Source organism: Nerophis ophidion, linkage group LG06, assembly GCF_033978795.1.
Source record: "Nerophis ophidion isolate RoL-2023_Sa linkage group LG06, RoL_Noph_v1.0, whole genome shotgun sequence".
NCBI classification, from domain to species: Eukaryota; Metazoa; Chordata; class Actinopteri; order Syngnathiformes; family Syngnathidae; genus Nerophis; species Nerophis ophidion.
Window position 1 is genome coordinate 16,565,481 of NC_084616.1, and position 27,969 is coordinate 16,593,449.

The 27,969-nt window shown below is 40.4% G+C and overlaps 2 protein-coding genes and 1 long non-coding RNA gene across 14 annotated transcripts in view; 1 reads left to right on the forward strand and 2 right to left on the reverse strand.

Moving 5' to 3' along the window:
* The window catches only part of LOC133554275 (major histocompatibility complex class I-related gene protein-like), a 40,083-nt gene extending 33,994 nt beyond the window's left edge, over positions 1 to 6,089 (reverse strand). The window contains exon 1 of the mRNA XM_061902796.1: positions 5,904 to 6,089. The gene's annotated coding sequence lies outside the window, so the exon portion shown is untranslated. The remainder of the gene's footprint in view (positions 1 to 5,903) is intronic.
* The window catches only part of LOC133554276 (major histocompatibility complex class I-related gene protein-like), a 44,146-nt gene that overhangs the window by 13,764 nt on the left and 2,413 nt on the right, over positions 1 to 27,969 (reverse strand). For 4 of the 11 annotated variants that reach the window (XM_061902800.1, XM_061902798.1, XM_061902799.1 and 1 more), the window contains 7 exons: positions 27,703 to 27,969; positions 25,310 to 25,588; positions 24,920 to 25,228; positions 24,644 to 24,748; positions 24,468 to 24,485; positions 21,806 to 21,864; positions 14,040 to 16,272 (listed from right to left, as the gene is read on the reverse strand). In XM_061902800.1, coding sequence (XP_061758784.1) covers positions 16,237 to 16,272; positions 21,806 to 21,864; positions 24,468 to 24,485; positions 24,644 to 24,748; positions 24,920 to 25,228; positions 25,310 to 25,588; positions 27,703 to 27,969 — 1,073 coding nt within the window. In that variant the 3' untranslated portion in view covers positions 14,040 to 16,236. The other 7 variants (XM_061902801.1, XM_061902803.1, XM_061902802.1 and 4 more) reach the window with 7 other exon arrangements.
* On the forward strand, positions 160 to 27,834 carry LOC133554278 (uncharacterized). 2 transcript variants are annotated; one of them, XR_009807084.1, is made up of 6 exons: positions 160 to 610; positions 7,309 to 7,441; positions 10,208 to 10,238; positions 10,548 to 10,629; positions 11,851 to 11,966; positions 27,376 to 27,834. It is a non-coding gene; the product is annotated as an uncharacterized LOC133554278 (long non-coding RNA). The 2 variants fall into 2 exon arrangements; XR_009807085.1 differs by having other exon boundaries at positions 606 to 1,008.

Consider the following 27,969-nt stretch of genomic DNA (forward strand, 5'->3'; position numbering starts at 1 on the left):
TGTTCGTTTCAAATTTAAAAAATTAGATAAAATAGAGAAATAAATATTCCAATTTATAATATTTATGTTAGTCATAACTTTTAAGGAAGAAGAGAAAAAAAAATGTCCTCTTCAACGTGCTTTTGGTCTGAAACACCTTCCATACAAAGTCATCTTCCACTAACCTGAGGGAGCGATGCTTTCGTCATAGAAGTCCTGGGCTTTTTGTGGAGAATCAAAGTACAAGTTTTCATTTCTGAAGCAGACCTGGAGACGGGCGGGATGCAGCAAGCGGAACTTTATTCCTTTCAGGTAGAGCATATTTTTGACGGGGTTGAAAGCAGCTCGTTTCTTGGCCAAAGCAGGGCTGATGTCCGGGTAAACTCAACTCGGTGCCGCAGTAATCCAGTTTATGTTGTCTGGCCCATCTGAGGACTTTTTTTTTCTCCTGGAAACGGAGGAATTTATTGATGAAGGTCCGCGGTTTTCCGGCGCCAGCATCCAGCGGTCTGGGACCGAGGGAGCGGTGAGTTCTCTCTATCTCCGGCGGGACCGGTTCTCAAGGTCGTCCACTCGTTCCAGGAGCACCGTAGTTTGGGACTGTAGAAACTTCACAGCGGCTTCCATCTCGGTGAGTTTTTCAAAGTTTTCACCCACTGTGACTTCGGTTTGAGTCAGACGGCTATACGTGGGTTTCCGATGGCATCACAACCGTCCCACAATTCCCTTGTCCGCCATCTTGTGTGTCAAAACAAACACTAGTAACAAAGGACGCCTCCGTGGTTATTTTTGTGAGGAATGAGTCACACATTTTTTTTGGGGGGGGGGCCCGTGTAAACCGCGCCAATTCAGGACAAAGAACAACAAAGTACTACGATATCCCTAAGGTCATAGTAAAACAGGGAAAAGAAACCGAGCGACTGTCGACAGAAAGGCGCAACCTGTGGCCAGCTAGAATCAATCGAGTGGGATTTACCCCTGATCCAGCAAAACGACATTATAAAGTTTGCTCTGATCATTTTGTAACAGGTACTTTGAATTATGTTGCTCTCTGTCTCGGTGATAAAATGTGTTATGGTTAAAATAGATATTAAAACGGAGGAACTACTGTGCTTGTGCTTGTACTTAATAACGCTTGACGTCTGACGTTGTTGTTGCACAAATATAACCTTCCATATATAATATAGGCAATCTCCGCTTATTTTTGGACGATTTTATTAAAATTTGTATGAATTAAATCAAGATACCCTAAACTATGCAGTTGCATAGTTATAATCATCCATCCATCCATTTTCTACCGCTTATTCCCTTTCGGGGTCGCGGGGGGCGCTGGCGCCTATCTCAGCTAGAATCGGGCGGAAGGCGGGGTACACCCTGGACAAGTCGCCATCTCATATAGTTCTGAAAATACTTTTGGGTACTTTTTATCAAGTGCTTCTGGACGATAGTCTTTAGCATATCCTGGAATCAGAGAAAGTAAGACAGGCTTAATTTTTCTTTTGGATTTTAATTCTCTGTACAAGTCTGACAGTTCATCTTGTGTCCCCTTCTGTACCTCCGGTAGTCTCCTCTGTTTTAATGGTGCTGGTGTATCTCCAAATACGATTGCCTTGTCTAGCTCTCTCTTCATTGTCTTGGCGGATGTGAAGTTAATGTCCTATATGGTCTTGTACCCAACTTTCTTGACTGCAGATGGAAGTAGCCTGTAAGATTTTTCCTGTGTGACTGTGGTGTTGTCCCGCATCTTGACGCTCGCTTCAATGGCAAACAACAATGCAGAAACATGTGAACATATTTCGCCAATGCCTGCCATACACGTACAGTGTTGTGATAAAACACGACCCATCCATCCATCCATCTTCTTCCGCTTATCCGAGGTCGGGTCGCGGGGGCAACAGCCTAAGCAGGTAAACCCAGACTTCCCTTTCCCCAGCCACTTCGTCTAGCTCTTCCCGGGGTATCCCGAGGCGTTCCCAGGCCAGCCGGGAGACATAGTCTTCCCAACGTGTCCTGGGTCTTCCCCGTGGCCTCCTACCGGTTGGACGTGCCCTAAACACCTCCCTAGGGAGGCGTTCGGGTAGCATCCTGACCAGATGCCCGAACCACCTCATCTGGCTCCTCTCGATGTGGAGGAGCCGCGGCTTTACTTTGAGTTCCTCCCGGATGGCAGAGCTTCTCACCCTATCTCTAAGGGAGAGCCCCGCCACACGGCGGAGGAAACTTATTTCGGCCGCTTGTACCCATGATCTTATGACCATAGGTGAGGATGGGAACGCAGATCGACCGGTAAATTGAGAGCTTTGCCTTCCGGCTTAGCTCCTTCTTCACCACAACGGATCGGTACAACGTCCGCATTACTGAAGACGCCGCACCGATCCGCCTGGCGATCTCACGATGCACTCTTCCCTCACTCGTGAACAAGACTCCTAGGTACTTGAACTCCTCCACTTGGGGCAGGGTCTCCTCCCCGACCCAGAGATGGCATTCCACCCTTTTCCGGGCGAGAACCACGGACTCGGACTTGGAGGTGCTGATTCTCATTCCGGTCGCTTCACACTCGGCTGCAAACCGATCCAGTGAGAGCTGAAGATCCCGGTCAGATGAAGCCATCAGGACCACATCATCTGCAAAAAGTAGAGACCTAATCCCGCGGTCACCAAACCGGAACCCCTCAACGCCTTGACTGCGCCTAGAAATTCTGTCCATAAAAGTTATGAACAGAATCGGTGACAAAGGACAGCCTTGGCGGAGTCCAACCCTGACTGGAAATGTGTTCGACTTACTGCCGGCAATGCGGACCAAGCTCTTGCACTGATCGTACAGGGAGCGGACTGCCACAATAAGACAGTCCGATACCCCATACTCTCTGAGCACTCCCCACAGGACTTACCGAGGGACACGGTCGAATGCCTTCTCCAAGTCCACAAAGCACATGTAGACTGGTTGGGCAAACTCCCATGCACCCTCAAGAACCCTGCCGAGAGTACAGAGCTGGTCCACAGTTCCACGACCAGGACGAGAACCATACTGTTCCTCCTGAATCCGAGGTTCGACTATCCGGCGTAGCCTCCTTTCCAGTACACCTGAATAAACCTTACCAGGAAGGCTGAGGAGTGTGATCCCACGATAGTTGGAACACACCCTCCGGTCCCCCTTCTTAAAGAGAGGAACCCATTACCCGTCTTCTCTGATATGACCCATGGCACCAATCACGGATCAGTTGATCTCTGGGAGTGACGAACACAAGAACACATTTATCTTCCATTGTAGCCAGTTTCATTTCCTGTACCCATTAACACACAAAGTAATTGTATGCTTCGAGCAACGTGTAGCCCTTGAGCTCATCCAGAGTGTAGGCACTAACATTGTTCACCAAATAGTTGACGATGTCGGGGTAAGTTATATCAGGATAACATTTCAAGTCCGTAGTCCATTTGTGCTTTCCCATCTCATACGGATCTTTATCGCCATCGCCTTCCATTTCTGTAAATACCTGGCTTTGCAAACCCCATCTAGCGTCTGTCTGTAGGGAACTTTTACGACTTCTTTCAAATTTCCCGAAGTGGACGTCATTGTTGCTGCAAAAGTGTGGAAAAATATTTTGAAAACTGCCGCAGACGAGCAAACCAAGTTTTGACACACAAGATGGCGGCTGCCACGAAGGATTATGGGTAATCGCTGCTAGTAGGAGTGGGCAATATTGCAAATTTGGGTATCGATACCGATCCGATACCAGCCAGTATCGCCGATACCGGAAGTGTCGTCATCTGATGGGGGGGGGGGGGGGGGGGACTTCGGGGTATCGATACTTTTGAAAAACAAATTTGTAATTTTGCCTTTATTAATGGATTATGATAATAATACAACGGGCTTCACGGTGGCAGAGGGGTTAGTGCATCTGCCTCACAATACAAAGGTCCTGCAGTCTTGGGTTCAATTCCAGGCTCGGGATCTTTCCGTGTGGAGTTTGCATGTTCTCCCCATGAATGCGTGGGTTCCCTCCGGGTACTCCGGCTTCCTCCCACCTCCAAAAACATGCACCTGGGGATAGGTTGATTGGCAACACTAAATGGGCCCTAGTGTGTGAATGTGAGTGTGAATGTTGTCTGTCTATCTGTGTTGGCCCTGCGATGAGGTGGCGACTTGTCCAGGGTGTACCCCGCCTTCCGCCCGATTGTAGCTGAGATAGGTGCCAGCGCCCCCCGCGACCCCAAAAGGGAATTAGCGGTAGAAAATGGATGGATGGATAATAATACAACACAGGACGACAATTTAAGTCAAATACTAAAATATTTATTACAAAAGTGATATCAATAGCAATAAAGTAATGCAAATAAGGTGCAAACAACTACTGAACCTGGCTTGTCGCCTCAAAACACACAAACACTTAAGGTAAATAACAAAACTCTAGTTATTGAACAAAGTTGTAAACATGAACACAAACAAAAGAAGTGAGGAATTCAAATAAAAAAGTAATAATATCAATTACAACAAAGTAAGTAGTGCAAATAAGGTGAAAACAAATACTGAACTTGGCTAGTCGCCTCACAACACACAAGAACTTAAGTAAAAAAGAAAAACACTAGTTATTAAACAGTTGTAAAAATGAACAAAAAACAAAAGCACTGAGAAATTCTTATCGTTATTTTAGTGTAATAAAATACTTTACAGTTTACAACCAAGGCATTAAGTCGCACTGGAAACGCACGCGTGTGTGTGTGTGCGTGTTCGAGTGAACCTCGGAGCGAATTATACTGATGTGCGTGCGCGAACGCACCAAGCGTCATGTTAATTGTATTTATTTTATTTTATTTTGGGTTGAAGATGAATTTTCAAAGTGTTTTTAAATCTTGTTCGCGACCCATCACTAGGGAGGAGGGTGGCGTGGCGAGGAGCGCTGCGCTCACATTTGTTTTAATCGGAGTGATTCGCTTAATTTGGTGAAGTATCGATACCATCACGCCAGTGTTGATACGATACCGATACTCACTATCGATGCTTGGTATCGATACAGCCAGCCCTTTGCCGACAGCGGAAACCTATCTATTAAATGTCTTCACCCGTTGTCCCAATGAATCGACTGACTGCTTCGGGGACTCAGTCGACTGTTGAATCAGAAAAGTCACATCAGCCTTGAAACAATCGCGCTGTTTATTGAGGAGAGCCTCGATGTCGTTCTTGGTAACTGGGTCAGATTGGCCGTCGAGTTCGGCTCTCTTGTCTTCCGACCCTGAAGCTGCTGCTGCTGCGGCCGCCATGTTAGCTAGTTCAGCTGAGACACTATCTGCTCGAGTTGTTGTCGATTTTGTCTTCAAGTTGCTCATTGCGTCGCAATAACCACAGTATTTCGCACAAAAAGGGTGCGTCAGCCAGGAAAAAAACACCTTAAAGTAGTTAGACTTAAAGAGTAAGTAAAAAGTTTGACGTGTTGTGCCGAATTATGCGCCCCCTGGCAGGCTGTGGGCATGACTCGGCACAACACCGGAAGTTTTTTTAAATGTATTTTTAACGTGATTTAGAAGTAGAATGTATTCTTCCCATTAGCTGCATTGTAGCCAACAAAAACAAGTCGATTTTTACATGTTAGACTGCAAAAAAAACCAACTTTTGTCCACTTGTCTCTCATGATTGTGATCGATGGGCAAAATTCTAAAATAAAAAAAAAAGTGCAGTTCCCCTTTAAAGTATACTTTATATCACAGAAAATACATTATTTGTATACACATGTAGTGCATATCATTGTTTATTTATTATTTGTTTGTATTCCCTTTAAAAAAGAATCCCCCAAAAAAAGGACTAAAATGCACTTGTTCATAACCACTCATGTCGGGTCGAAGTAAACAATGTCAACAATAGTCATGAAAATAAAACAGTGTCATAATAAGTTTAAATTTAATCATTTTGGAATAATAGAATGGACTTACCAGGCAGCGTGCGGTGCATTTGCACAATTAGCATTAATAAGAAAAGCATGTTCATGATCTGCTGTCACAAGTGCAGAATGAAAATATTTGTTAGTGAGCAATTTAGCAAGATAAAGAAAGTGACAAACTTATATGGAGATCGCTGTTGTTACAACTGTACACCACAACAAATGTCAATTGACTTCCTCAATGTGTTCACATCCGGTAATGTCATGGCCACGCCCTACTTGGAGAATATTGAAGAATGCTTCATGTAGAAAAGGAGGCGGAAAAATGTTTATTAACACACAAGGAATCTGACTTGGTATGCTGTGCTCTCTTGTTAATGTAAAACAATAATTTTAAGAATTAACTAAAAATACAAACAAGTACTTAAATAACTAATATTTGCAAGGCATTACTTTATTTACGTGCCTCTTTGAACATAGCGTCTCTTTCACCAACTCTGCACCCTGTGAGGAGGGTGGTTTTGAGCCGGTGCCGTTGCGTCATGCTGTAATGTTTGTAAATTTGACATGTGAGTCAATCCAATCCAATACACTTTATTTATATAGCACATTTAAACAACAAAATGTTTCCAAAGTGCTGCACAATAATATTAAAAACAACATTCAAATACTATCTTGAGCTCTACCAATGACTGAATAAAAACGATAAATAATAATACATAATTACATATACAACCACTATAAAAACAATATAAAATAAATATGATTAAAAATGGGTCTTAGGAGAGACTTAAAATACTCCACTGTGGGAGCAGTTCCAACATGGAGGGGCAGAGTGTTCCAGAGCTTAGGGGCGACCTCAGAGAAGGCCCTGTGTCCCCTAGTTTTAAGTCTGGTCTTGGGCACCACGAGCCGGAGCTGGCTCTCGGACCTCCGAGCGCGCGCAGGATTGTAAATTTGGATGAGGTCTGAGATTAAATGAGGTTCCAGTCCATGTAAAGCTTTGAAAACAAAGAGCAAGGTTTTTAAAATCAATTCTAAAATGAACAGGGAGCCAGTGCAAACTCTGAAGAATTGGGGTTATATGCTGGCGTTTCCTGGCCCCTGTTGAAAGTCGTGCTGCTGCGCTCTGGACTAACTGCAACCGGTAGAGAGCTTTTTGGCTAATGCCAGCATAAAGTGCATTGCAGTAGTCCAGGCCACTTGAAATAAAAGCATGCACGACTTGTTCAAAAAGGTTAAAAGGTCAACTGTACATTGTGTCAATCAGCAGTTGGCACTTTGATCCTAAATTTGGCGACTTTCAAATCCTCTTGGCGTCTTTACTCAATTAAACAACGCAGAACAAAAGTGATTTGAATCGAAAATAAATACAAATCAACAGAAGAATGTTCGTTTGCATTCCGCATCAAACGTAGCTTTATTTATTTTAACTCCCTTTTTATGGCTCCTATAAGACGATGACGTCATCTGGCGACTTTCACAACAGCCAATAGCTACTCTCCTTACTGAGGAGGTCATGACAGTGTTCAGCACCAGACCTCCTCCAAGCACCGCCTCACCATTTCCACAAAGTGGAGCCAAATTCAAGTGAGTAAGGTTGATATTCCAAGGCTTGTATTCTAGTTTAATTAGTTGTTTTCTCACTAAGCAGGGTTTTACAGTATGATTGATATTGATTATGAACGTGTTGAAAGGTGTTCTGTCGAGTGACATGGTCTACTTTTATGCTAGCAGTGCAGCAGCAATATTTATGTCTTCATTCAGCTAACTTTCACCCATATATGTGTTTATTGTGCTTGTTACTAGTGATCGTTTAACTAACTATCTGGGTGTTTATTGTGCTTGTTACTAGTGATCATTTAACTAACTATCTTTGTGTTTATTGTGCTTGTTACTAGTGATCATTCAACTAACTGTGTGTTTATTGTGTTTGTTACTAGTGATCGTTTAACTAACTGTCTGTGTGTTTATTGTGCTTGTTACTAGTGATCATTTAACTAACTATCTGTGTGTTTATTGTGCTTGTTACCAGTGATCATTTAACTAACTATCTGTGTGTTTATTGTGCTTGTTACTAGTGATCATTTAACTAACTATCCGTGTGTTTATCGTGCTTGTTACTAGTGATCATTCAACTAACTAACTGTGTGTTTATTGTGCTTGTTACTAGTGATCATTTAAATAACTAACTAACTAACTGTGTTTATTTTGCTTGTTACTAGTGATCATTTAACTAACTAACTGTGTTTATCATGCTTGTTACTAGGGATCATTTAACTAACTAACTAACTGTGTTTATTGTGCTTGTTACTAGTGATCATTTAACTAACTAACTGTGTTTATCGTGCTTGTTACTAGGGATCATTTAACTAACTCTGTGTGTTTATTGTGCTTGTTACTAGTGATCATTTTACTAACTAACTAACTGTGTTTATTGTGCTTGTTACTAGGGATCATTTTACTAACTAACTAACTGTGTTTATTGTGCTTGTTACTAGTGATAAATTAACTAACTAACTGTGTGTTCATTGTGTTTGTTACTAGTGATCATTTAACTAACTAACTGTCTGTTCATTGTTTGTTACTAGTGATAATTTAACTAACTAACTATGTGTTCATTGAGCTTGTTACTAGTGATCATTTAACTAACTAACTGTCTGTTCATTGTTTGTTACTAGTGAAAATTTAACTAACTAACTGTGTGTTCATTGAGCTTGTTACTAGTGATCATTTAACTAACTAACTGTCTGTTCATTGTTTGTTACTAGTAGATAATTTAACTAACTAACTATGTGTTCATTGAGCTTGTTACTAGTGATCATTTAACTAACTAACTGTCTGTTCATTGTTTGTTACTAGTGATAATTTAACTAACTAACTGTGTGTTCATTGAGCTTGTTACTAGTGATCATCCCACCCATATAACTTGCGTTTATTGTGCTTGTTACTAGTGATCGTTTAACTAACTGTCTGTTCATTGTTTGTTACTAGTGATCATTTAACTAACTAACTGTCTGTTCATTGTTTGTTACTAGTGATCATTTAACTAACTAACTAACTGTGTTTATTGTGCTTGCTACTAGTGATCATTTAACTAACTAACTGTCTGTTCATTGTTTGATACTAGTGATCATTTAACTAACTAACTAACTAACTAACTAACTGTGTTTATTGTGCTTGCTACTAGTGATCATTTAACTAACTAACTGTGTGTTCATTGTATTTGTTACTAGTGATCATTTAACTAACTGTGTGTTCCTTGTGCTTGTTACTAGTGATCATTTAACTAACTAACTGTCTGTTCATTGTTTGTTACTAGTGATCATTTAACTAACTAACTGTGTGTTCATTGAGTTTGTTACTAGTGATCATCCCACCCATATAACTTGCGTTTATTGTGCTTGTTACTAGTGATCGTTTAACTAACTGTCTGTTCATTGTTTGTTACTAGTGATCATTTAACTAACTGTCTGTTCATTTTTTGTTACTAGTGATCATTTAACTAACTAACTAACTAACTAACTAACTAACTGTGTTTATTGCGCTTGTTACTAGTGATCCTTTAACTAACTAACTCTGTGTTCATTGTATTCGTTACTAGTGATCATTTAACTAACTAACTGTGTGTTCCTTGTGTTTGTTACTAGTGATCATTTAACTAACTAACTGTCTGTTCATTGTTTGTTACTAGTGATCATTTAACTAACTAACTATGTGTTCATTGAGCTTGTTACTAGTGATCATCCCACCCATATAACTTGCGTTTATTGTGCTTGTTACTAGTGATCGTTTCATGCATGTAACTAACTGTGTGTTTATTGTGCTTGCTACTAGTTATCATTTCACCCGTATAACTGTTTCTTTATTGTGTTTGCTACTAGTGATCATTTCACCCATATAACTAACTGTGTGTTTATTGTGCTTGCTACTAGTGATCATTTCACCCGTATAACTGTTTCTTTATTGTGTTTGCTACTAGTGATCATTTCACCCATTTAACTGTGTGTTTATTGTGTTTGCTACCAGTGATCATTTCACCCATATAACTGTGTGTTTATTCAGCTTGCTACTTGTAGTCATTTCACCCATATAACTAACTAACTGTGTGTTTATTGTGTTTGCTTCTAGTGATCATTTTGCTACCTGTCTTATGGCATACTTTTAACAAGTAATGTTTGTTTAGTATGCTAATGATCACTAATTAGCATTTATGCTAGGTGTTTACCTGTGTACTAGAACTTGGTCAGTCTTAGTTAAGTTGTAAGTTTACTTACGTACAATCTTAGTTAAGTTGCTCAAATGTTTATTAATTGAATTGTGACTCCAGAAAATCTACTATCTTGTTTTTCACAGATCCCCAATGAATTGAGTGGACTAACAGTTGGTAAGTTAGTTTATATTATACTGCAACAGTAGACATTAGATATTATCTTAACTTATCTTATTAAACAGCATTAAATTTGAGCCACATTTGACACATATGCAGTAATTCTCTTCACCAGAAATGATTGATAAATCATCTTTGCTCACAGTTAGCATGTCTTCATACTATACCAGCTGTTTAGAAAAGTATTTACTTTCGAATAATGGTTCTATTTTATTTAAAAACACCACTTTTTAAGCACATCAATAGGTAACTATTTGTTGACTGTTTTCTTGGTCATTAATGTTTACTCTTTTTTTATATAAACAGAACATGTTGCTGCCTGTCTTGGATAGTCGAGAGCAGAATGTCAGGCTGTGTGATCCAACACTTGATGGCTTCCTAAAAGAAGGTCAGTCTTAGCGTCAAGATAAATCAATGTTACAACTAAGATGAGCTGTGTCCTGAGCCAATATTAATATTGAATATTGGTCCAAAATCAGCAACAAAACATGTATTAGATGATTTCAACTTGCATTAAACTATGTTGCAGACTAAAACTGCACATTTGTCAATATAAACAATTATCACCTAATTATTGTTGTGTGGCATGTACACACACACACACACACACACAAAGTCCCCAAGGCAGAAGCTTAATACAAAGTATCCAGTACCAAACGTTTTCGCATCCTTCATCTTACTGCGTCATGAGCTTAATTTAATAAATTATTTTGGCCGTTTGGTTAAAACAAAACAATACAACTAATTAGCACTACACTTAAAAAGCATACATTTGGTTAGTGCTTTTGATACAATCCATTGTTCTCTTAAGTAATTTCACTCGGCCAATCATTTTCCAACATTCTGCCATAAAAAAATATGTACTTTTATGTTGTAAGTTTAGTGTTTTCTATACCCAACATTGTTCTGTGAATAATTTCACTTGATCAAGCCTTTTTAAAAATTCCACATTATAAAATAAAAAAGTATAATTTGTGCTAATATAGCAGAATAATATCAGTGTTAGTTTTGTTTTAGTTCTAGTCGGACAATGCATTTTAGTGTAAGTCATATTTTAGTCATCTAACTGGATTTAGTTTTAGTGTAGGTAGTCAACATTTTAGTAGACTAAAATTACAGTCACTGTAGACAAAAGTCAAAAGGATAACGCATTTCTGACGTTGACTTGGAACCTTCTGAGTCACATTGTGCACTGAAGAACTTGGTAATCATTGACCATCAACATTTATCTTCACATTTAATTTAAATGTTGTAAAAGGGAGCATTTTCAGTTCCATATAATGCCCCTGCTTTGTTCATATTCTTTAAAACACAGGTGTGTCATCATCATTCTTAAACCCAGCATCTGATGTTACTATTATTATAAACTTCACCATGTGTAACACTGCGGAATAAAGCAGCTGCTGCCGAAGGAAGTCCTACAAGACCATGCCATGATGCAAAAGCGATAGGTGGCTCCAATGAATCAAAGAGTAACGCATTTAAAGGGGTCTGAATACTTTTCGTACCCATTGTACTTTTCATCACTTCCATGTCATGCACAGTGTTGTGAGTTGCTCTATTGTCAGAGGTCGGTCACTAAATACTACTGATCGATGTGATCTTGTAGGCTGGAACCAGTGTCCAGCAGCATCTGGACATCACCAACCAAAGCTGTCAGCCCTACCTTCTTGCTGAGGGAGCAACAAGAATCAGAATTCACTCCTACGTCCTTGTGACTGACAGGTACGCACTTCCATATATGGCAACAGCTTCTGTGGGAGCCCCTTAAAGAACTCTTTGAAGCGTTTTATGTCTTTTGTTACGTCATATATTTGTTAAGTGATCATTTAGGCTTTCATACATAGCTTGTTCAGTCTGGTGAAGTCCTTCAATGCTCGCAGGTTTTATTTAGCTAAAAAAAGATGACTTCCAAACGTAATTTTCTGAAGGTTCTCCCAAAATGGTGTAGTGATCCAAAGACACCCGCACTGCTTACGCTCAAGAATTGTCTCTTAATTCAACTCTTCCCTGATTTATTGATTGATTGATTGATTGATTGATACTTGTATTAGTAGATTGCACAGTTCAGTACATATTCCGTACAATTGACCACTAAATGTTAACACTCGAATAAGTTTTTCAACTTGTTTAAGTCGGGGTCCACGTTAATCAATTCATGGTACAAATATATACTATCAACATAATACAGTCATCACACAAGTTAATCATCATAGTATGTACATTGAATTATTTACATTATTTACAATCCGGGAGGTGGGATGAGGAGCTTTGGTCTATATCAGTACTTCAGTCATCAACAGAGAAATGTGGACATTGAAACAGTGTAGGTCTTATTTAGTAGGATATGTACAGCCAGCAGAGAACATAGTGAGTACAGATAGCATAAGAACAAGTATATACATTAGAAGTACATTTGAGTTGTTTATAATCTGGGGAGATGGGATGTGAATGGAGGAGGGTATTAGTAAAGTGTTGAAGTTGCCTGGACGTGTTGTTTTAGTGCGGTTTTGAAGGAGGTTAGAGATGCACTTACTTTTATACCTGTTAGGAGTGCATTCCACATTGATGTGGCATAGAAAGAGAATGAGTTAAGACCTTTGTTGGATCGGAATCTGGGTTTAACGTGGTTTGTGGAGCTCCCCCTGGTGTTGTGGTTATGGCGGTCATTTACGTTAAGGAAGTAGTTTGACATGTACTTCGGTATCAAGGAGGTGTAGCGGATTTTATAGACTAGGCTCAGTGCAAGTTGTTTTACTCTGTCCTCCACCCTGAGCCAGTTTTAGATGTGAAGTGTTCATGCTCATTTAATTCCCTGACATATTTTCACACAGCTGAGAACTTTTCAGTTTATGTGATGCATGACATTTTGGAAGGTGTGGCCCAGTATGAATTGAAATTATTGTTCACATATCAGTATGTTAAAGAATAAAATACAATGTTTTGGTTCCCTCCGGGTACTCCGGTTTCCTCCCACTTCCAAAGACATGCACCTGGGGATAGTTTGATTGGCAACACTAAATTGGCCCTAGTGTGTGAGTGTGAATGTTGTCTGTCTATCTGTGTTGGCCCTGCGATGAGGTGGCGACTTGTCCAGGGTGTACCCACCTTCCGGCCGATTGTAGCTGAGATAGGCGCCAGCGCCCCCCGCGACCCCAGAAGGGAATAAGCGGTAAAAAATGGATGGATGGAGTATGGATTGATGGAGAGAAACAAAAGGCAAGTTGCTGTGAATTTAAGTGGAGGGTTCAATGATTTTGGACTGAATGTGTTTTAGTTTATGTATTATTTTCTGATAGATTTCTAATTTAGTATTATAGAGCATAATATAAATATGTAGCAAAAAAACACTGCAGGTAAGTAAAAAATCATACAAATTGGTGTTGAAGTGTTATCATATTACTCTGATAAGAATGAAAAACCAGCAGTGTTAAATAATTTTTACACATTTCACTGTTGATTGAGTAGAAATAACTCTGAATGGTTGACACTGGCCATTTAGTAATTTTTACTTTAATTTTAAGTGGGACCAAATGCAATCTGAAACAGTTAATATCAGCTCTTTAAGAGTTAATCCAACATGTTTTTTTTCACTGTGTAGTAATATTAATCATTAAGATAGAAAATACAATAACATTATTCAAAATGTAAAAAGTGAACAACATCAGTAAAAAGCCTGATTAAAAAGGTGTGTTTTTGTGAGGTCGAGTTAATAACGTTCAGTTTCATGGCGAATCATGAATTTGACCATCAAAGTTTGTCGCCTTCCCACGCCCACATCCTATGGAGTAGGCTAAATCACTTTGTTCAGTTCAGTTTATTTATTTAAATAACACATTTAATAACAAGTACAGTTGGCCAAAGTGCTGTAAAGACATAAACAATTTGCAACAAAAAAAAGGGGCACATAGTGTCACATTTAAATTGTAACATGGAAGGATGAATACATCAGAATAGTAAACATTACCTTAAAAGTGCAGAATCACCCAAAATACTATAATGCAATAATTAATAATTGTATAAAACAAGAAATAAAAACAACCAAGAAATCCTGTCTAACTGGATTTGAACGTCATGGAGTAAAAAATTGTTTTTAGCCTAGATTTAAAATGTCTCAGAGACTGGGAGTACCTAATAGATAGTGGAAGGTTGTTCCACAGTCTGGGTCCTGCCACTGAAAGGCTCTATCTCCTCTGGTTTTAAGCCTAGTTATTGGGACAGCTGGGAGGAGCTGGTCTAAACACCTCAGAGTCCTGCTGGGACAAAAAGGCTGCATCAACTCAAGAAGATAGGGCGGGACTTCTTGGTGTAAGCATTTGAAAACATTGAGTACACTTTTAAAATGAACTCTGAAAGTAACTGGGAACAATTCCAATAGGTCACGAGCAGCAATAATAATACACGGAAGAATTCCAACATGTAAGGAGCAGCGATAATAATAAATGGAACAATACAATAGGTCAGGATCAGCAATAATAATAATTACAACATTTACAATAGATCTTTAGCAGCTTTTGCTGCTCGTCACCTAACAAGTGCAAAAAAATGAAGTTTCCTCTCTGGTTTTTATACAGGGTTTCTTATCAACAGATCTAATATAATGCTATTTTAATGCCACTAAAAAACACATTTAATGCCCGTGTCCTATTGCAGGTAGTTATTTTATATAATCCAAAATGTACTATTGTCTATACAGACACAATTCTAAGCATGTGACAATGTTAATCTTGAATAGTTGAACAGCTTACATTAACTGTTACTCTGTATTGAATTAAATTTGACTCACAAGATTGTATAATCTGGGAATGTATTTTTATGTAGTGGTAGCAGCAGCTGCCAGTTTTGGTGGCGACAGCAGAGGTTGCTTTGTGGGTCACACCCAAAAACAAATTGGCACTGTTAACCGCCGCCTGCCTTTAATCACCGACTTGAGATTAGCTAAAAGCATTTGTTATTTTACCGAATTAAATGTTTAGTAATGCCTTTGGATATCAAATGTAATGCTTTTTAATGCCTTTTAAGGCCTCAATTATAGCAAAACTCATTCAGTGAATTTTAATACTCACCCGTAAAAACCCTGTGATTTTTTTCGATTTTCAGATTAATCGTAATTCTTATTTATAACGATTTATAATTGATTCAAAAACATCAAAAATGGATTTAAATTAATATAATTGTTTATCTGTTCCGTCCAGCCACTCAGACAAATCATGTTGTTGATGTAGATGATCATATCTACTGTACAGATTTACTTTAGAAATGTGTGGAATACTTATCTTACCTTATTTGTAGTTGACTGTATTGAATGTTTGGGTAGAATAGTATTAAACAAAAACAAATGTATTTAATGTAATATATAAATTGTTCATAAATGTTTATTTTATGGAGGAATGTAGTTAATCATAGAACCGGCATCTAATGTTACTAAAAAAAGTATTGGTTTTGAATCGAGAATCAATTCTGAATCGAATCGTGTGGTGCCAAAGATTCACTGCCTGACAAGTTTATATTTATTTGTACTATTATCTTGCAATTGTAAGAGGGCATTAGCCCAATTATTAAGTGTACCAATGCCTCTCAAATTTCAAGTAGAAAGGCCATCATATGTGAGAGTACAACTCACAATGATGTATCCTGGCTTTACCGTTGGTAATCAAATTATCAATTTGACCCATTTTGTACCAGTTACTGCCATTAGCATGTAGCATTTCCTTCTTGGTTGACAAAGGGCAAATGGCTAGAATCGCCCCCTATTGTTTGGGAGGTGCATAGCATTTGGCCAATGATTTACAGAGGTCTGTACAAAAATGAAAATACATAGTTACAAGTATCCAAGTGTTACAGTGCAAGTGATCCCACAAAAGGCAGCCAAAACATTTGATCGTAACTCGTTTTCTAAGCCATAAACATAAAAAAAGAGACTGTAAAACACAAGGAGCAATTTGATGATGAGCAAAACACTTCTCTTTCTCGTCTTCAAGTGTGACCACGCTCCTCAGTGGTCGCTCTCTGTCCCAATGCACAAAAGATCCTGGAGGAAAAGGATAAAAGCACAAGAATCTAAGTGGGAATGTTAGCTGAAAGATAAGTTTGAATGCATAAATGGTCCATGTGAGCTAGGCTTGGGCGATATCGCCTAAAAATAAAATCTCAAATTTTTTCACAATAAAGTCATTTCCCGATTTTATTTTTTTTTTACACCTACTTTTAAAGAAAGGAGAATGTTTGTTGTGCTGCTGCATATTTTGAACAAACGTTGCAGTGTGCATTCAGTTGTTCCAGGTTTGTTGCCGGAAATCTCAACTACAGACAACACTTTTCTTTTCAATCAATCAATCAATGTATACTTATATAGCCCTAAATCACTAGTGTCTCAAAGGGCTGCACAAACCACCACGACATCCTCGGTAGGCCCACATAAGGGCAAGGAAAACTCACACCCAGTGGGACATCGGTGACAATAATGACCCAGTGGGACGTCGGTGACAATGATGACTATGAGAACCTTAGAGAGGAGGAAAGCACATGGATGTCGAGCGGGTCTAACATGATACTGTGAAAGTTCAATCCACTATGGATCCAACACAGTCGCGAGAGTCCAGTCCAAAGCGGATCCAACACAGCAGCGAGAGTCCCGTTCACAGCGGAGCCAGCAGGAAACCATCCCAAGCGGAGGCTGATCAGCATCGCAGAGATGTCCCCAGCCGATACACAGGCAAGCAGTACATGGCCACCGGATCGGACCGGACCCCCTCCACACGGGAGAGTGGGACATAGAAGAAAAAGAAAAGAAACGGCAGATCAACTGGTCTAAAAAGGGAGTCTATTTAAAGGCTAGAGTATACAAATGAGTTTTAAGGTGAGACTTAAATGCTTCTACTGAGGTGGCATCTCGAACTGTTACCGGGAGGGCATTCCAGAGTACTGGAGCCCGAACGGAAAACGCTCTATAGCCCGCAGACTTTTTTGGGGCTTTGGGAATCACTAACAAGCCGGAGTCCTTTGAACGCAGATTTCTTGCCGGGACATATGGTGCAATACAATCGGCAAGATAGGATGGAGCTAGACCGTGTAGTATTTTATACGTAAGTAGTAAAACCTTAAAGTCACATCTTAAGTGCACAGGAAGCCAGTGCAGGTGAGCCAGTACAGGCGTAATGTGATCAAACTTTCTTGTTCTTGTCAAAAGTCTAGCAGCCGCATTTTGTACCAACTGTAATCTTTTAATGCTAGACATGGGGAGACCCGAAAATAATACGTTACAGTAGTCGAGGCGAGACGTAACAAACGCATGGATAATGATCTCAGCGTCTTTAGTGGACAGAATGGAGCGAATTTTAGCGATATTACGGAGATGAAAGAAGGCCGTTTTAGTAACGCTTTTAATGTGTGCCTCAAAGGAGAGAGTTGGGTCGAAGATAATACCCAGATTCTTTACCGTGTCGCCTTGTTTAATTGTTTGGTTGTTAAATGTTAGAGTTGTATTATTAAATAGAGTTCGGTGTCTAGCAGGACCGATAATCAGCATTTCCGTTTTTTTGGCGTTGAGTTGCAAAAAGTTAGCGGACATCCATTGTTTAATTTCATTAAGACATGCCTCCAGCTGACTACAATCCGGCGTGTTGGTCAGCTTTAGGGGCATGTAGAGTTGGGTGTCATCAGCATAACAGTGAAAGCTAATACCGTATTTGCGTATGATGTCACCTAGCGGCAGCATGTAGATGCTGAAGAGTGCAGGGCCTAGGACTGAACCCTGGGGAACTCCACACGTTACCTTAACGTAGTCCGAGGTCACATTGTTATGGGAGACACACTGCATCCTATCAGTAAGATAAGAGTTAAACCAAGACAGGGCTAAGTCTGACATACCAATTTGTGTTTTGATACGTTCTAATAAAATATTATGATCGACGGTATCGAAAGCAGCGCTAAGATCGAGGAGCAGCAACATAGATGACGCATCAGAATCCATCGTTAGCAATAGATCATTAGTCATTTTTGCGAGGGCTGTCTCCGTGGAGTGATTTGCCCTGAAACCGGATTGAAAAGTTTCACATAGATTGTTAGACGCTAAGTGTTCATTTAACTGCTCCGCAAAAATTTTTTCAAGGATTTTTGAAATAAAGGGAAGGTGAGACACCGGTCGGTAGTTTACCATGAGGTCAGGATCGAGGTTAGGTCTTTTAAGAAGAGGATGAATAACCGCTTTTTTGAATGCTAGGGGAACAGTGCCCGAGGAGAGTGATAAGTTTATAATATTTAGCACTGATGGACTAATAATACAAAGAGCTCCTTGATCAGTTTCCCAGGAAGAGGGTCAAGTAAACATGTTGTCTGTTTTATTCCATTTACACGTTGTAACAATTCCTCTAATGTTATTTCCTCAAAACGAGAGAAACTATTTTGGAGGGCAGTATCCGCCGTATATACCATCGTATCAGTGTTAATAGAACCCCGTTGTAGTTGGGACGCATTGTCTTTAATCTCCTTTCTAATGACTTCAATTTTCTTACTAAAGAATTGCATAAAGTCATCAGCTGAGTGGGTTGAGCTACTGGAAGGGGTCCCTTGTTGGGTTAGCGATGCTACCGTACTAAACAAAAATTTAGGATCGTTTTTATTACGGTGGATGAGATTTGAGTAATATTTAGCTTTAGCTAAGGTAAGCATGCGTTTATAAGTTATTAAACCATCACTCCATGCTTGATGGTGCACCTCAAGTTTAGTCGTGCGCCATTTGCGTTCCAGCTTTCTACATAATAATTTCTGAGCTCTAGTTTCTTCTGTAAACCACGGGGTGCGCTTTTTTGGAGCCTTTTTTAACTTTAGCGGTGCTATGTTATCAATGGTTTCGCGCAGGGCGTCGTTAAAGTTGTTAGTGAGGTTATCAATAGAGCCCACATACTTTGGGAATGGTGCCATTACCGAGGGCAGTAGGTCAGCAAGAGTTGTCGTTGTGGCTGTATTAATGTTACGGCTGCTATAGCAGTTATTATTATTATTAGTTTGACGAACATGCGTCTGAACCTCGAATTTTATAAGGTAAGCATCGGACAATACTTTAGTATACGGGAGTATCGTAACTTTGGAAACGGTGATACCCCTGACAAGCACTAGGTCTATCGTATTACCGTTGCGATGCGTGGGTTCATTTATTATTTGTGTGAGACCACAGCTATCAATTACAGTCTGGAGCGCTACGCACGGTGGGTCCGATGGGGTATTCATATGGATATTAAAGTCCCCCATTATGATTATATTATCGGCGTGTGTCACTAGATCAGCAACGAACTCTGAGAATTCATTGATAAAGTCCGAATAGGGCCCTGGGGGGCGGTAGATGACAGCCAGGTGTAGAGGCAGCGGTGTGACAGACCTCATAGTAAGCACCTCAAACGATTTATATTTATTATTTAAGTTAGGACTAAAGTTAAAGTTTTCGTTGTATATTAGTGCGACCCCCCCACCCCTTTTAAGCGGACGGGCAAATGCGCATGTGTAAAGTTAGGAGGGCATGCCTCATTTAGCGCAAAAAAGTCGTTTGGTTTAAGCCAGGTTTTGCTGAGACCGATGACGTTAAGATTGTTGTCTCTGATAATATCATTAACTAACAACGTTTTGGGAGACAATGATCTTATGTTTAAAAAACCTATATTATAGGTAGTGGGCTGTTTCAGGGAATTTTTGATCAAATTATCCGTAGTAGCAATATTAATAATGTTGTGTTTATTATGCCCAGTGCATTTAGTATAGTTACGACCATATCTAGGAATTGATACGACAGGAATTTTCCGATTGTTTGATTGTTGTTTTGATAAACTGCACGCATCATGGTTAGCCACCTCAGTAACGGGGATTTTCCGATTGTTTGTTTGTTGCTTTGATAAACTGCACGCATCATAGTTTGCCACCTCGGTAAAACACATGTCCAACTCTGAAACACTCAAAGCAGAAAAAACGTGTTCCAATTTAACTGACTCCTTACCCAGACCAGTAGTCTCGCATCCTTTATTTAAATGCGGCTGCAGGATGGAGGGAAGTGGTGTTCTGTGGGGATTAGCCTTCTGCTTTGTTTTTAGCCCCGCTCGACATCCGCGTTTCCGATCACACCGCTGGCGTCTGCTCCGTAGACGGCCCCCGCTGCTACTAGACTCCGCTGCTTCACGGGCCGCTGGATGTAGCCGCCGACGTATTCCCATGCTAGTTAGCACGTTTAGCACGCAAGCGTCTATCAGTCCAAAACGGCCCGATATGTCCACATCCAGAAGTGTCTGGCGGTCGTACGTGATCACGGAGTGACCACGATGTGAGCCAGCCATAAAGTCTGTGGAATTGTCCGGTATTTCTGCCAAATGTTCCATCTTTAGCAGCAGCTCCGCAATGTTGCAGCCCGTACGGGCGCCGCCATCTTGGAACAATGTCTCACTCTAGTTAGTGTTGGCATTAGCCATGTTTTGCTAGGTGTGAATCTACGTTAAAGAAATGAGGGTGGAAGCTCAGGCATACTTGCCAACCCTCCAGATTTTCCCAGGAGACTCCCGAATTTCAGTGCCCCTACCGAAAATCTCCCAGGGCAACCATTCTCCCGAATTTCTACTGATTTCCACCCGGACAACAATATTGGGGGCGTGCCTTAAAGGCATTTCCTTTAACGTCCTCTACAACCTGTCGTCATGTCCGCTTTTCCGCCATACAAACAGCCCTGTCAGTTAAAATATGCGGCTTTTACACAATCCCCCATCCATCCATCCATCCATTTTCTACCGCTTATTCCCTTTTGGGGTCGCGTGGGGCGCTGGCGCCTATCTCAGCTACAATCGGGCGGAAGGCGGAGTACACCCTGGACAAGTCGCCACCTCATCGCAGGGCCAACACAGATAGACAGACAACATTCACACTCACATTCACACACTAGGGCCAATTTAGTGTTGCCAATCAACCTATCCCCAGGTGCATGTCTTTGGAAGTGGGAGGAAGCCGGAGTACCCGGAGGGAACCCACACAGTCACGGGGAGAACATGCAAACTCCACACAGAAAGATCCCGAGCCTGGATTTGAACCCAGGACTGCAGGAACTTCTTATTGTGAGGCAGACGCACTAACCCCTCTGCCACCGTGAAGCCCGTGAAGCTTTTACACAATAAGTGAATGAAAAGCATACTTGCTCAACAGCCATACAGGTCACACTGAGGGTGGCGGTATAAACAACTTTAACACTGTTAGAAATATGCGCCACACTGTGAACCCACACCAAACAAGAATGATAAACACATTTCGGGAGAGCATCCGCACCGTAACACAACATAAACACAACAGAACAAATACCCAGAGCCCCTTGCAGCACTAACTTTTCTCGGGTCGCTACAATATACACCCCCTGCTAACACAGAACACCCCCCCACCCCCCAACCCAAACTCAACCCCACCCCCCATCTCCCGAATTCGGAGGTCTCAAGGTCGGCAAGTATGTCCTCAGGACAAAACATATTGTAAATCTACTGCAACAAAAAACTTAAATTGAAAAAAACAACAACAATATATTGGCAAAGTGTGAGCTAACTTACTGTGTTTCGACTGCTTTCATCCGTTGAGTTCTCTGTGCGGTAGGTACCCTCGTCACCAGCTGTCAGACAAACACAAACGCATAACTCGTCACATTTTGTACCTTTACTTCCTTCCAAAGGTATGAAAAGTCCAGAACTTGCATGATAGTCAGAATGCTAACGTAGGGCATCAAATACTCATGTTCCCTACTGTATATTTAAAAGGTGCATCTTCACTCGTATCAGATCTTTGATGTGTGACTCCATTGGTTGACAAACATCAAGAAGCAGAGTGGTGCACTTCTACTTCCTGTCAAAAGTTAAATATGGGATACGTTTTCATTTCCTGCGTGTCAGCAGGTCACGTGACTCGGGGCGGGGGATGGTATCATTTACATTTCAAACAGAGCTATTAAACAATCAAGATTTATATTTAATATTTAATTGTAATTCATCACATTTTGTCCTTAGTTAACTCATAATTAATAACGGTTAATCACAGATAGGTTATTAGCTTTAATAAGTCTACCTTACACCAGTGGTTCTCAAACTTATTTTCACTTAGTACCACCTCGGAAAACACTTGGCAACCACTATAATGACCAGCATTAAAACGCAGTAGCATAGAAAGCCTACGTATTCATAAAAAAAAAAAAAAAGGCGGAGTGTTTATTTAACAAGTATATTTAACAATATTTTGGGCCACTGTAACGTTCCAAACATTTTTAACAGTAACGGAAAATAAAATAATAAATATGTGACGTCATTACTATATTTAATTAAGTGATTATTTAGCTTACCACTAGATGGAGCCGTACAACAGCTTGAGAATCTGTGCCTGAGACAGATGATTGTCAAGTTTTGAATACTGTCAACATGGGACTGGATATTTTGTTGTATTTTGCACATGTTTCTTATGCATTATCCTTTTTAAAACAGCTTAACACAAACACTTCACACATGCACACCACTTCTGACTCAGCCACACATGTACTGTAAATAACTATTATACTATAGCATAAAAAGTGCCTGGGTCAGCATGTCGACTGTGCTTTCCTTAGATTACCGTCTAGTATCATTACTCCACAATACTGATCGGTCGCAGAATTAGGGGTGTTGACACCCAATTTGCAATTTCTGTGAAAAGTTTGTTGTTGTTCGTAGTGGGATGTGATGAGGACTCTGCTCACGGCGGCGGCAGATGGCTTCGGTCTTGTCAGGAGACCCTGCTTTGGGGCTTTGGGTAACTTTCCCATTTAGTGTGTCCTTTTCTTTGTCCGTTTCTGCTCCGTCTTTGTTCCCGCAGCACCTGTGTGTTTTCCCGCACTTACGGTGAGGGCTGACGGTCACAAATCAGGCAAAGGGAAATAAAAAGTGCTGTTAAAGTAAATTAGCGTTAACTCCTTACTTTCCCTTTAAATTTGACAGCTCTAATGTTAACCAATAGTAGTACCAAAACTTCCAAAAACGCCAGTTTCCGACTCTGCTATCCAGTAGGGTTGGTAACGATAAACTGGTTTGACTGGCTATCCAGTTTGACAAGTGAGCGATTCGGTTGAGTCGGCAGTAGTCACCTCATTTGAGTAGAATCAGCTGTGAATCTTTAGATTCATCGATTAACCGACCGGATGTTGCACGAGACTATCTATCAGTTGACAGTGGGATGCGTCTGAGATGCGTCTGGATCAGCAGATCGGTTTATACCAAAATGGATACATGGATGATACAGCAGAGGATTGGGAGAATGTCATGTGGTCAGATGAAACCAAAATATAACTTTTTGGTATAAACTCAATTTGTCGTGTTTGGAGGAAGAAGAATACTTAGTTGCATCCCAAGAACACCACACCTACTGTGAAGCATGGGGGTGGAAACATCATGCTTTGGGGATGTTTTTCTGCTAAGGGGACAGGACGATTGATCCGTGTTAAGAAGAGAATGAATGGGGCAATGTATCGTGAGATTTTGAGGCAAAACCTCCTTCCATCAGTGAGAGCTTTGAATGGTTGACCAAATACTTATTTTCTCCATAATTTACAAATACATTCTTTAAAATTCCTACAATGTGAATTCCTGGATTTTTTTTTCATATTCTGTCTCTCACAGTTGAAGTGTACCTATGATGAAAATTACAGACCTCTGTCATCATTTTAAGTGGGAGAACTTGCACAATCGGTGGCTGACTAAATACTTTTATGCCCTACTGTACATTATGATGATTCATAGATACATTGTTTTGTTATGCTCATGTTTACTTTTAAGTTATTACCTGCTGCTGCTGCTGTTGCTGCAATAGTACTAAATAAAACATGCAAAGAGTGCACAGCGAGTAATTCCTTTCATGCAGAGTGACGACCCATATTCAGAGGGCCAATACGGAAAAAAACTGAACAAAAGTGTCTATCAACAAATCTTAACCATGGAATGGAATCATTCATACACCCTATCTAATCATTCAGTTTTTAAAATATAACTTTTTTGAATGGTATGGAAACCCATGTATCTCGATGCATATGGTTATGTCCATCACTAAGAGATGCCCCACCCTACTATCCAGTAAGATGAAAGGAAGATATTCAGGCTAATCTTGTAACAAACGTCCACATCAGACTTTTATACGAGTAATCCTTCACCCCTGCTATGGTTATGGCGGCTCAAAGGAAAGAGAATATGATTGACTTACCAGCTGGATCATAGTTGGCTGAAATAAAAGACACACAAGATGACTTGGACTTCTGTCTTCACATCACCTTTCTATGTGAGTGTGTGCTCTCTCTCTGAGGATGTTGGAGTGTTTGTTGGCACCTTTCCAGACTGGAGTAAAGCACCAACTTACAAAAAAAGAAGTGTGACCCTCACCTTTTTTGTTCTTGTGACGTATGGCAACTACGACAATGACAATGATAGCGAGGATCACGGCAATGAAGACCGCCAACGTGGTGCCGACGATGACCCTCACGTTGTCTGTTGAGAGCAAAAAGGCAAGAAGAGGAAACCTAAATGAGTACTTTGCATGCATGCTATCAATATCCAGCATTGTTCTTGTGACATGGATCAATAATGGTGGAAGTTCTGATAAAATTCAATGTTCTTGATTTGAGGACGTAATAATTCAACTCAATGTGTTCTCCTCACCTTCATCGCTTGCGTTGCTCAGAATGCTTCTTCTCTCCAGCTTGGTGACCAAGTCCTCTTTGACACCAGACAGCTGAAACACACATTCGTACTTGCCCTCCACTTCGGCCGTCACCTCCACTTTCAGATCCACCGTCATCTGGAAGGTTCCATCGGGGTTTGGTAGGACTTCTCCGTGCACCACGTTCTCGTGGAGATCCTTGCCGTCTTTCTTCCAAAACAGTGTTGCACTGCTGGGGTAGAAACCTGTCGCGAAGCAGCTGACCGGAGAGGACGGTGTCTTCTGGAGGAGAAACACTTTTGGAAGGTCTGCATGGGAAAGAGTGTAGGTTGTAATGTTACTTATGTTCCTACAGGGGGTGGGCTATCAGCGTACGTCATGTGGTTTACCTGTTCTCATTAGTACGTCTCTACCAAAGTTCACATACTCCTTCAAGTTATGAACGCAGATCTCAGTGTGGTAAAACTTTAAGTACGCCATAAAATCTTGGTCATGGTCCAACGTGTGTTTCATGGGGACGGCTTGTGGTTTTGCTGCAGTCCATGTCCATGTCTTGGTATCTAATGCTAAAAAATCTTCTCCATCATAACTGGACTGTCTCCAACTCTTGGTTTCATCAGTTTCATCATTCCATTCACAGCCTTTCATCTTCTGGTAAATGTGAAGACCTGAAAGAGTAACACAAAGTGTATAAAATGGAGTAAGGCTTAATCACCATCAACCCACATGCACACATACACAATTGTGTCTTTAAGAGGTCATACTATGATTTTACTCTCCAATTACCACACTTCCTTGTGTTCTACATAGCCTGTAATGATGGTGCTTTTTGTCAAACTTTGGATACATTTTGCTTCACAGACCAACTTCAAGCCCCTTTCTAAGTGTCTCTTGAAAACAAGTTGTTTTGGGGGCTGCCTTCTTAGATGCACATGCGTATTGCCACAAAACACAAAGCATGACCAGGCACTGTTTACTTCTTCGGAATGAGGCTGGAGGTCTGTATAGTGACCTGTGCCCTCATGTAACAAGCATGAGTGCGCACAAAAATCTGCCCTGACATTTGGCCTTTTTGCCCTCAAAAGGTTAAGGACACGAAAAAACAAGTGGCTTTGCACCTAAAATGACGACATTCCGGGCCTAGTCCTACCCTAAGATGTGTGTACACCACCTGCTCTCTCCTACACATCCCTTTATATTACTCTCCTTTAATAGGTTGTTATGTAAGTGTCTGACAGGTTATTAGTCGTTCTATTACAGGTTGACGCACCAACTTCTGGAATAGATACTCCTGCTCCAAAATGTTCTTATACCGGGTCCTTTCATCTGTCTGTATTAATATTTAGGAAACTATAGAATCTAATTTCCACATATCTTTCAACCTGGACACATTATCAGCTTCTTTCCACCCTTTCCTTTTTTCTATCCAATCCATGTTTTCCCTTGGTCTTGGTAGAATCCAAGGGAGTACATCTGCCCCCACTGAAACTGGGTTGTACTGGCAGAGAGCTAGTGGGCAGCCTAGGACGCGGTAGGCTACCGTGGGTTGCTTTAGGTCTGTTCTAGTCTCTGGTCGTGCTACGTCCCACCCCAGCAGACGATGGCCATGGCCACCGCCATGTACAGTATGTGGGTGTTGAAATTGTTTTTGTTCTGTTTGTCTATGCATGGTCCAATCGGATGTGCACAAAATAATTATTCATTAGGGTTGAGATTGATTCAATTCATTTCTTAGGGTTAACGATTCAATTCAGAAACCATTCTCGATTAAAAAAATTAAAAATGTTTTAATGACTTTGGATGCCAGTTTTATGATTAACTACGTTCCTCCATAAAATACATAAAAATATCTTATCAATTTTTATATTACTTAAAAGAAAACAGTTTTTAATACAATTCTACCCAATCATTTAATAAAGTTAAATACAAATAAGGCAACAATCCAATACTTATCTTCTCTAAAGTAAATGTGTACAGCAGATATAGATAATCTACATCGATATGATTTGTCTAAATGGCTGTACAGGAAATGAAAATAAAAATTAACTGACATTTTTAAAAATACATTTTTGAGAATTTTTTTAATCAATTAAGAATCATTACAAATGAGAATCGCAATTAATTTAAACATGTTTTTTTTCTTGACACCCGTATTATTTACTGCTTATTTTTTGTTTTTCCAGTGTGATTTAGTTTTGTGGCTGTATGTAGAAATGGCGCCATTGAAGTGCCAGCAGGTTGCCTCAGCTCTGCGCTCTTTCCTGTCTTTTGTGTTCAATGATGTTTCTGTCTTGTTTTTGTGTGTTTGAACTTATATTCTGTGAATATTTTGTATATGCACAACGACCACATAAATTCCCCATTGTGGGATGAATAAATCTAGCCTTTTTATTGCTGGTTGTTCTACCCCTAAACACTTTCATTTTGACCATTTTGCTTCTCCTTCTGCCAACAGGTGTTGGCATTCCTCCAAATAAGCCAGGTACCACACCCGATGTTGCTTTGCAAAGGTTTCATTTAGGCGAACAAGCAGGACAACATACCTGCAGTGCCACACTGTACAATGTCCACCTGCTCACGTGACCCAACACACAAATCAAGAAAACAACAAACCATTAACAATAGGGCTTCTTCAGCAGCTGCCAACATGCAAGACACATGAGTTTTGATAACTTGAGCTCTCTAAGTGTCCTTCATGTGTTTTTTCTACGTCATTATGGATGCCCACAGACAAGTGCAGTAATGTGTGTTTTTTTAGTACATCAAACATTTATGAACCAACCTTCAGTGTGGTTGAAGCTCTTCTGTAAACTTTCCAAGTCCTCTTTGTCCTTCACTTCACTGCGAATACCTAAATCTGTCTGCCACAAAAAGTGCTCTGGATCCACCGTTGTAAATCGGTTCATCCATTCTTGTTTGGCTTCTGCTTTCCTTGTGTTGCTGTCATAGTGACCGATCTCAACGTCATCAATATAAGCCACGACCACATAATCTGGGAAGTTTGTAACTTGAGAGGACGCAGTGTGGAAATACTGGAGCGAGTGAGTCA